This window comes from Varanus komodoensis, unplaced genomic scaffold (genome assembly GCF_004798865.1).
Source record: "Varanus komodoensis strain SLA01 unplaced genomic scaffold, ASM479886v1 scaffold7_1, whole genome shotgun sequence".
NCBI lineage: Eukaryota > Metazoa > Chordata > Lepidosauria > Squamata > Varanidae > Varanus > Varanus komodoensis.
Window position 1 is genome coordinate 14,153,765 of NW_025336479.1, and position 10,917 is coordinate 14,164,681.

At 45.7% G+C, this 10,917-nt stretch overlaps 1 protein-coding gene across 8 annotated transcripts in view; it reads left to right on the top strand.

Annotated features, from left to right (window-relative positions):
- Nucleotides 1-10,917, top strand: part of GABRG2 (gamma-aminobutyric acid type A receptor subunit gamma2) — a 54,507-nt gene that overhangs the window by 20,968 nt on the left and 22,622 nt on the right. Inside the window, exon 5 of one of the 8 annotated variants that reach the window (XM_044453770.1) lies at nt 5,991-6,013. The exons of the other annotated variants lie outside the window; for them this stretch is intronic. Coding sequence (XP_044309705.1) covers nt 5,991-6,013 — 23 coding nt within the window. The remainder of the gene's footprint in view (nt 1-5,990; nt 6,014-10,917) is intronic. 8 annotated transcript variants of the gene reach the window in all.

The window sequence follows — 10,917 nt, forward strand, 5'->3', positions numbered from 1 at the left end:
TCCAGCCTGGATTGTGGTGCTGCATCGGGGCTTTCAAGTCTTTCCTCTGATGTGCTCCCCATATTCAACAACCATGTGGCAGGCAGGTACAGCTTTCTACATTCTGGGAATGACTATTAGATTTGTCCTGTGCAGTTGGGTGAGTTTGGAGGTGGCTGAACATGTGTTACAAAAACCTTTAAAAATTGCAAAGTGCTCCAAATGCAGGCTGGGCAGTGTGTGTGTGTGTGTGTGGGGGGGGTACCTTTTTGTATCATGCCACTAATTTTCTGGAATACTCCCAATGTGTATAAGTAGGAGAGTGAAACCTTTTCTCACAGCAACCCCCTCCTCCCAAATTCCCCCTCCCTATGGGGGGAATCTTCAAATAGAATTGCTACTTTCTTTGGCATGGATATTTCATAGTAAAATCATATGACTAGCTGCATGGTATGCAACTAATATAGCAGCTAGTTTAGCCCTTAGTTTTGCATGGTCAGTGAATTTTTATGATTTCCAGATCATACAGACTCACTCTTTTCATATTATAGCTTGATTTGGTATAAGCTACTTTCTTGAGTGTTCCTCCCTCCTTCTCTCCCTCTCCCTCCCTCCCTCCCTCCCTCCCTCCCTCCCTCCCTCTCTTTGGCATATTGTCTAATGTAAGACTCGGGTATAAATCTGTACACATCTTGGGAATGCAGTACTCATGGCAATGCCTTTCCTGAGTGCAAACCTGTCCAGACACCACAATTAACATCTGGGGCCCTCTTCCAAGTGCCACCTCTGAAGGATGATTGGACGGTGGCCACAAGCAGGAGGGTGTTCTCAGTAGCAGTCCTGCACCTGTGGACAGAGCTGCGACCTAAGGTCCACCTGGTGCCAATTTCATCTTCCTTTTGGCACCAGGTTAAGATAGACATCTGTGCTGAGGCATTTAAATATGTCTAGGGTTTATTTAGTGGCTGGGTGGGAGCACCCACGTCTGGTGTTTCTAACAGGTCTACTTTAACAGGCCTGCTGCTAAATAGTTTTAAATGTGGTAGTGTGGAAAACGTTTGATGGTTTTTACTGTACTGCATCTTGTTCATAGGAACTACTCTGAATCACCCATACTGGGTTGTATGGAAATGAAATTAGCAAACTAGGTATGGCCAGTTAGGCCCAGCTCTATCATTCAGCAGACCTCCCAATTTTCCTCTGAGGCACTGAAGCTAGCTGCCCTTGCCCTCTTGAAGCCACTCTGCCACCCTCTGGTGCAGTGCAGGATGCTGTCTTTTCACCAGGAGAGTGATAAGGTTCAACAGCCACTCTGGTCCGGTCTGATTCTGTATGTGGAAAATGGTAGGGAGCAGGCAGGGATGCCGTCTGCCATTCACAGCAGGCGGCAAAATGTGTTGTGCCAGCCTGCTGTATATGCTAGTGGCCACTAGCACCAAGCACCTTTTAGTATCCTAAAAGGGACCATAAACAGCTTGCATAATGTCCTCTTGGTTCAGTAAGGCTTTCTTTGGGGACATTTCTGCTTTCCCGTTTTGTATCAAATGATGCTGATCCCTCAAGGAACCATGTATAGTCACCTGTGAGTAGTCACCCCACGTATTCCAGCTCTCTTCCTGACCCTGTTATTTGCATGGTTGGCCTGAAATTTAGCTCCTTCTAAAACCACCCTGCCCCGAAATGCTCTGCTATTAGCCTGACTAATCACAGTGAGCTTTCAAGAAAGCTGCTTTTGATCTTCACTGCTTTTGTTTTGCCCTCCAGAATCTTGTATTGGAATAACTTTACTCCTTGCTTACTTGCTTAGGTTGCTTTCCTCGGGGTGGGGGTGGGGGTGGGTGGGTGGATTTAACACAAAGTGTTTCAGCAAAAGTAGTGATGTAGTCCTCTGAAATACGAAAAGGATGGCAGTCAAAAATATATGGAATTGAGTTGGGGATGAAGAGAGAAAGATTGCAGGAGTTTGGACAGTAGAATAGCTTTTAATCTTGTCTGCATCCCAGAATCCCTCTTGCCTTTTGCTTATGAGTCCTTCTTACCAGCTAATGGCACCTTCTTGAACAAGTATTTCTCCTGATGGTGGCTCAGGCAGAATGAATCTGTTAAGATCTCTAGCCTTTCCAGAGAGCAGCTCTGGAAATTTCCAGTTTTTTTATTATGTAATCCTGTCCCTGGATTTTGAAAGTTGCTGGAAATATAAGCATCAAAGATTCAGTGCAAGCAACCTTGCATTTCCTTGCTCTTTGGGAACGGAAGGCTCTTAGAGGAATGTTCAGCTGGCTTTTATCCTACCCCAGGCAATCCAGAGAGACTTAAAAGAGAGTTGACAAAACAACACTCTAAGTGTTAACCTACTGGGGCAAATTGTGTCAATCACTGGCCTTTTACATGATTCTTAATTCTAGGTATCATTGCTGTCATAATTGGCAGGGATTTATAAAGTGGGAAAAACTGGAACTCACATGCCTTTCTCACATGTGTGGTCAACAGCATTATTCCTTCCAAGCATTTTAACAAATTGGGATGGACACTACATTTTTCCAGGGAGTTCAAAAGTACAATCAGTCAAGAAGGTCTTCCATGCTTATTATATTGGGATTTGCTTAATCTGCCCTTCAAGCAAGAGACCCAGCAATTAGCAAGTGGGCATGCAAAGCCATCTTGCCAGATAGCAACTTCTGCTGGTATTTGCTTGGGGGCTAGGAATAAATAGAGCCATGTGGTGGGCTACTTCATCAGCAAGGTCATCACAGGTATTATTATTATTATTATTATTATTATTATTATTATTATTATTATTATTATATTTCTATGCCGCCCCTTGCCGAAACCTCGGGGCGGCTTACAACATGATAAAATACATTGAAATACAATAGTACATAATAAATTGCCAATAAATATAAAAATACAAAAAAATACATTGATTTACAAATACAAAATTAAAATTATCAGTATAAAATAAAAATATAGGAGGAGAAAGAGAAGGAAGAAGAAGTTGCCCCGGCCAGATCATATGTTTTAACAATTGAAATGATGTTTAAATAAAAAGGTCTTTACCTGGCGCCGAAAAACCAGTAACGACGGTGCCAGGCGGACCTCTTTGGGGAGTGAATTCCATAGGTTGGGCGCCACCGCAGAGAAAGCCCTCCTCCGGGTACTTACTCTCCTAATATCTTTCATGGAGGGTTCCTGGAGAAGGGACTCTCCCGCAGATTTCAAAGGGCGGTCGGGCATATACGGATGTAAGCGCTCGTTCAGGTAGCCAGGACCCAAGCCGTTTAGGGCTTTGTAGGTCATAATCAACACCTTGAATTGGGCCCGGGCTTCAATGGGAAGCCAGTGAAGCTGATGGAGGACTGGAGTCATGTGAGCATAACGCCCCGTCCCCGTCAGCAACCTGGCAGCTCTATTTTGCACCAATTGAAGTGTTCGGACTGTCTTCAGGGGAAGCCCCACGTAAAGCGCGTTACAGAAGTCTAGGCGGGAAGTCACCAGCGCGTGTGTCACCGTCGCCAGGCAGTCATATTCCAGGTAGGGGCGCAGCTAATTAATCAGCCGAAGCTGAAGGAAGGCGTTCCTCGCTACCGCTGTCACCTGAGCTTCCAAAGAAAGCTCCGGGTCGAGGAGTACTCCTAAGCTGCGGACCTTATCCCTAAGAGGGAGTGTTACACCATTCAGGACCAGGTCAAATCCACCCTCTCCGAAACCCGATCCGCCAACCAACAGGACCTCCATCTTGTCTGGGTTGAGTTTCAGTTTATTGGCTCTCATCCATTCCCTTACCTCGGCCAAGCACCGGTTCAGCACAGCCACTGCCTCACCTGGATTAGTGGAGAATGAGAGGTAAAGCTGGGTATCATCAGCATATTGATGATTCCGCAGCCCACACCTCCTGATGACCTCTCCCAGCGGTTTCATATAGATGTTAAATAGCAGAGGGGATAGAATGGAGCCCTGTGGTACCCCATGGCATAGCTGCCATGACGTAGAGACATGGTCCCCCAGCACTACCTTCTGGAATCGACCGTCGAGATAGGAGCGGAACCACTGCAAAGCAGTGCCTCCAACCCCCAATCCCGCAAGTCTATCCAGAAGGATACCATGGTCGATGGTATCGAAAGCCGCCGAGAGGTCCAGAAGAACCAACAGGGATGTACTCCCCCTGTCCTTCTCCCTGCACAGGTCGTCGTACAGGGCGACCAAGGCAGATTCAGTACTGTACCCGGGTCTGAAGCCGGACTGAAAAGGATCCAGATAATCAGTTTCATCCAAGAGTGCTTGGAGTTGTCCCGCCACCACTCGCTCCAACACCTTGCCCAGAAACGGGATGTTGGCCACAGGTCTATAGTTAGTGGCCATCTCTGGATCCAGTGACGCTTTCTTCAGGACCGGTCGTATTACCGCCTCCTTTAAAGGGGCAGGCACTCGACCCTCCCTCAGAGAAGCGTTAACCACTTCCAAGATCCAGGTCCCAATCCCGTGCTTGGAGTTATTTATTAGCCAAGACGGGCAAGGATCCAATAGGCAAGTGGTGGGACGTACTCTTCCAAGCACCTTGTCCACATCATTGGGCCGCAATAATTGAAATTCCTCCAGTAATTTTGGACCAGACGGTGGCATTTGCGACTCCTCAGAGACCTCTGATTCATTAGTGGAGTCCAGCTCGTGACGAATCTGAGTGATTTTCTCCCTGAAATGCCTGGCAAAGTCGTCACAGCGGGCCTTTGAGGGTGGCATCGGATCTTCCTTAGGACCCAGGCGAACCAGGCCTTGCACCACTCGAAAAAGCGCCGCTGGACGGCATTGTGAGGAGGCAATGGAAGCGGAAAAAAACTTCTTTTTCGCCGCCTTCACCGCCACAGCATAGGCCCGATAGTGGGCTCTCAAGTGTGTTCGGTCAGATTCATCCCGTGATTTCCTCCACCTACGCTCTAGCCGTCTCCCAGCTCGCTTCATCGCCCGTAATTCAGGTGTATACCAAGGCGAAGAGCGGACTCTGCCCGGTGGGAGAGGACGCTTAGGAGCGATCGTGTCCACAGCCCTGGTCATCTCTCCGTTCCACAGTTCGACCAGAGCCTCGACAGGAGCACCAGTTTTGTCAGCCGGAAACTCCCCCAGGGCCCCCAGGAATCCATCCGGATCCATCCGGCTCCGGGGGCGGGCCCATACAATCGGGTCTGCACTCTTATAGAGGGAGAGGCCGCTCTCGAGCACAAACCTCACCAGGAGGTGATCTGTAGTAGATCCAGATGGTATGAGTTAATGGCTATATTTATAAGGCTGCATGACTGCCATTTTACTCTGTAGATCTTAGCTGAGCCAGAAAACGGTGGGAGAAAGAAGTTCTATGAACATTTTTGCATTCCCATTCATGTTCAGCTGTGCACAGGGAGGGATTAAAAATGGCCCTATTGCCAAGTCACCCCTGCCAATATCCATTACTATCCCCACCTGTCCATGTCAACACATATGGACCAAGATGCACAGCTGAATATGCATTCCATGGAAAGTTCTTAATATAGATAGATGGCATCCAGAGGACATTCTTGCTACTCATATGCAGACGGCTTCCTTATGGTTACCAATGAATGTGTATGTGGGGATGGGACTGAATGGCTACATGTGAATGTATGCATGTGTGTGTAGGAAGAGTGCGGGTGTAGGTGTGCTCAGAAGCATGCTCTTGGGTGCATGAATGGGCCCTAGATCCACAACTGATAGCGCATGTGGCCCTCGGAGCAAAAAATGCTGCTCACCCCTGAGTTTTGAGCATCTCAACATTTTCTTTCAGTGAAAAAGTAATAAAAAGGGCACGGTTGCCACTTCAAGCAGTGGTTTAGCGGATCCTCTGTATTTCTGGGGCAGAATGCATATGGGCAAACTGCTGCATCATGAGCCAGTGCTGCTATCATGAGTGTTCTTGGTTGGGGGAAAATGTGGCTGCCCCCCTTTTTCTAGTAAAGGGAGAATGCAGCCTCAGACCGTTCTGTTCCATGCATGTGATGAGACAGCCAAGCTGCTGCATGAAGTACTTGCAAGATTGTAGAAGTGGGGAAACTCCTCAACTATTTCGCACTCTAAAGTAAGACCATGACCCCTGAACATTTCAAATTCACTTGACTCCCAAAAAGTCTCCAAATGTGTCCTGATGGGAAGGGCGGGGGGGGGGGGAGGATAAGAACTGTCTCTTTGAAAAAAGAATTGATCCAATGTTAAAAAAATTCTGTTATTCATTTGAAAAATCTAACACATACATGGTGGTGGGATATGGTAGACCCACTTGCTGCAAAGACAAATAAAGCTCTGGTTTTAGTGGCAAATCTGGTGGCCTAGGGAAATTATTTTGCTGATGTTGCGATGATCAAAAAGCAGGATGTTAGGGTGACACAAGATCTCACAAGGTTTTGCCTGCAAGGTAGCTGTGCAGTTGGCTCCTACTTCTGAGAGAGAGAGAGAGAGAGAGATTGATTTGCAGTCTGTTTTAGTGTTCGCAAGAGCCTGAAGTTTGAAGTAGCTGAGCTATCAGAACCGTGACTCCAGTTCTGGAAGGTGTTTTTGCATTATACACTGTGTGAACTGGAAGTGTTTCTCCTCCAAAATCTCATTCATTTCACAACTGCAAAGCAATTTCCGAGAATATTATTGGTATAATATTGAACCATGCAGGCTAATTGGAAAGTAAATCTTTCAACCAGTCTGAACAGCTCAGAAAGGGGAAACAAGTTCTCATCTCTAGTTGTGACAGGAAATCTCTACTGGGGAGGAAATAAAAAGGATAGAAACAGATGCTTCTTCATTTGCAGATTATTTACACATTGGTGCATAATGGTACCTTCAGAGCTAACTCCATCTATTACATCTGTGCCTTTCTTCACATGGACACTAATCCCAGGCACCAAAAATCTTCCTGACAAGCCTTTGCTAATCCCCAGGCTGGCACTGTGCTGCTTTTCTAAATTAAAAAGGCTCATTTATTTTTAATTGTGCCCCACTTGCCTACATAATATGGGGAAAATTTTAGCTAAATGTAGAAGCTATGATTTGCACAGTGTCCTATGGTCTTTTGTAAGCCTGTCAGACAAAACTGAAACACACATGCAGGTGCACACATGCATGCACATCACACACACACACCCACTCCAGCTCTCAGGAACTGAGAGTTGCCCACATTGCAGAGCTCTGTGGGTGCTCGTGGGCAGCTTTCCTGCTTACATAACTGACAAACATGCTGCATGCAGCTCAGGAGTTTCCCGTTCAGCTTCCTGGCATTCACCCTTCACATTCAAAGAGAAGCCACACATTTACTGTGCTGAAGTTGAGGGGAGAAGGTTTAGATCATCAGAAACTCCACAGAACTCTTGAGCACACAAAGAGCTTCGGTGCTGCATCGCTTTGTTCGGTGATAGATGCAAAGATGCGTTTTAGCAGTGGGCTTACATTTAAAGAGGGAACATAATTTAGGAAGAAGATGTTACATTGAGGTGAGAGAAAGTAGCATGTATCCATACAATAATAAATTCAAAAAGGCAAATGTCATTTCAAGCTGAGGAGATTCTCCCACCTAAACTCGAGACCCAGAGTTGGTAGGCTCATGCATAAGGCCCCTCTTGTCATTGCTCTTGACAGCAACTCAGTGTGTGAGGCTGTGGGCACGTGATCAACCAGGATGTGGGAATGCATCCTAGTTGCAGGCAATTTCAGTCCTGTAAAGTGAGCATATCTAAGAATCACTGACTCTCCTTTCCAGTAGACCCAATGCATAAACACACCTGGGGGAGAGAGAGCTGGGCCCAGGATACTGTGAGATTCCTCCTTAGAGCCACAATGGGAAACCAAATGTGAATTTCTGGATCCCAATGAGAATCTTAAGATGCAATGCTGATTGATTTCTTTACATAATGGAATCCTAACTGATTTGAAATGGCTATTTGGAAGAGACACAATGCGTGTGTGTAACTCATGATGCCATGCAGTGCCTGCAGTAATTTTGGGAAGCTTTCTGCCTTACGTAACTGACATACACACAATGTGCCATTCATCAGCTGTACAGTTTTATACATGTTGCTTTGCTGTAAGCAATACTTCAGAGAGCTTCACGGCAGGTTCAATGCTGGATCTCAGATGTTTCATTTGAAAATATATCTATTTTACTTTGTTAACTTTGATTTCTACATGTTGCCCCATTCCCTCAGGCTCTGAGTGGTTTACAAGAGATTAAAGCCAATAATTGTTAAAATGTCAACTAAAAACAAGCATATTAAATAAAACTAACTTGGCAAACAGTTTGGGAAGGTCTGTTGGAAGAGATACATCTTTAACTTCCTCTGAAAGATAGCAATCTGGGATATCTGATGTATCTCTTTCAACAGGCCATTCCAAACTTTAGGAATGAGAAAGTCCACTTTGAACTGGACATTGATCTTACAAAGAGAAGTTTCAGAAGGTTATTTCCAGAGAAACGTAATGGGTGAGATTGACTATATGAGCAAAGGTGCTCCTGAAGGTAGTTTGGACCTGAGCCCTGAAGAGCCTTAAAGGTAATTACAATGGTATCTTGGCTCACGAACTTAATCTGTTCCATGACTCTGGTTGTGACCCAAATTGGTTGTGACCCAAGTCAAATTTCCCCATAAGATTCAATGTACAGTAAATAAGGTTTATCTGTTCTGTAACTATTTTTTTAATCAGAAAAATTTGAAACAAAGTGACAAAGAACAACTAAGTAACAAAGTACAGTACAGTACAGTGGAGAACACTAACCTAGGTGGGGGGGAGGTTATTGTTTTGAGGGAGAGCCCCCCTCCATAAGAACATTGGGGAGATCTCTTTCAGGGGCTTCCTCTCTTCTTTGTCTCTTAGCTACAGGGCAAATTTTGGTGAAAAATCTGTCTATAGTCACTTGTTTTTTCCTGCTGTTTGTTACAGTTATGTTGGGGTGGTGCTTCTCAAAGAAATCCTGGCACTCATTCCATTTTTTCATAATGGATTGTATCACATCACTGCTAACCTCCTCCCTGTCTTCCTCTTCCTCAGTGCCTCCTGCTGCTCACTCTGGAGTTCAGCAAGTTCTTCTGCCATCAGCTCCTCTATGTCTTCCCTGCACAAATGCACTGGGGCGGGGGGGGGGGGGATGGCTGCGATCATGCTGGTTGTGGGGGAGGGGGAGATGGCCGAGATTGCACCTGTAGGAGCACGCCCGTGATCATGCACGTCTTCCCTACACGAATGCCACTGCGATCATGGCCATCTCCCCACTTGGGGGGGGGGGGGAGATGACCACGATCTTGGTTGCCGCCCAATGCGGAGTTCACAACCCAAGTCAAAATTTTCATGAAGTTGTTGTTCATGACCCGATTTGGTTGTGAACCAAGGCGTTCGTGAGCTGAGGTACCACTGTACTAGTGCCTTGTACTACATTCAGAAATGTATTGGCAGCCAGTGCAGAGATTTGATGTCAGAGATCTATGGCTTCTCCATGATCATCCAGAGACCAACCTGGCTTCCATATTTTGTACTACTTTCCATTTCTGAAATAGGCGCAAGGGTAGTCCTATGCACAGTGCATTGCGGAATTTGAGCCTAGAAGTTACCAGCGTGTGCACTACTATTTGCAGGTTATTTTTCTCCTGGTAGGAACACAGTTGGTGAATCAGCTGAAGGTGATAGCAGATACTCTTGACCGCAGCTCTGTCTGTGCTGACATCTGAGTTGTGTCAAGCAGCAACCCCAAAGTGCAAACATAGTCTTTCAGTGAGAGTGTGACTTCATTTAGAACTGGTTGATATACTTCTAATCCTGGATTCAAACTCTGAACAGCAAATACCTCCATGTTGTCTGGATTCTTGTTTTTCCCCCTCTCATCCTTCCACGAGGCTCTATTTTGTATGCAGTGCTGTTTAACACCTGCATGAAACTGCTGGGAGAGAAATGACACTCATTCAATCTGTCAGTAAACCCAGAACTATTTCTCTTTACCACCATCTCCTGCTTCTTCTGGAGACAAAGTGCAGTCCTGCAGGACTCCAAAAGTTAGCTCCTTCTTAGAGGAACAACAGTCTTCAAGCATCATCATGTGGAACCAACTTGAGAACTAGAAATGGAACCACTGCAAGGCAGTGTCTCCAGTTCCCAACTCCCTCAGATGATCCTGAAGGAGATTATGGTCAATAGTAGTTAAGGCCATTGAGAGATCCAGCAGAACCACCAGGGATACACTCTTCCTGTCAATGCTGAGTCATGGATAATCTATTAGAGTGACCAAAGCAGTTTCAACTCCGTGTCTCATGTTGAAGCCAGTTTGACATGGGTCCAAAAAGTCAGTATCACCCAGAACTGCCTAGAGCTGGAAACACACTGCCTTCTTGATCACCCTACAAAGAAATCATGTAGTTAAGACTGATTCAAAGTTATTAAGGTTCAGAACACTCATACTGAGTTTCTTAAGGATGGACCATAAAATAGCCTCCTTCAGGCAGAAGGAAACCTACCATCTCTGAAGAAGGTGTTGATAAGACATAATAATTCTCTTAACACCTCCACCCCTGGACTACCAGCCAAGATACATGGATCAAGAGGGCAGGTGGTTTTTCTCACCAGTCCAAGCAGCCTGTCAACATCATCAGGACTTACAAATTGAAATTGATCCAGGATAACCTCATTCATTCAGTTGCTGGACACCTCTGAGTTGATCTTCACCTCCTCCATTACATGAATCTCAGCTCTTATCTGAGAAATTTTATCTGCAAAATGGCAGCTGAAAGTGTCACAATGAGCAATTGATGGCACTAAGCATAGGTTAGGGGGCACTGGGGCTTGAGGCAAGTTCTTTCTCATCCTAAACAGCTCTGCTGGATGTGAATTTGCAGATGTGATATAAGTAGAGAAGAAAGATCACCCCATAGGAGTGAAGATGCTCTCTATAAAATGAGTTTCTATAAA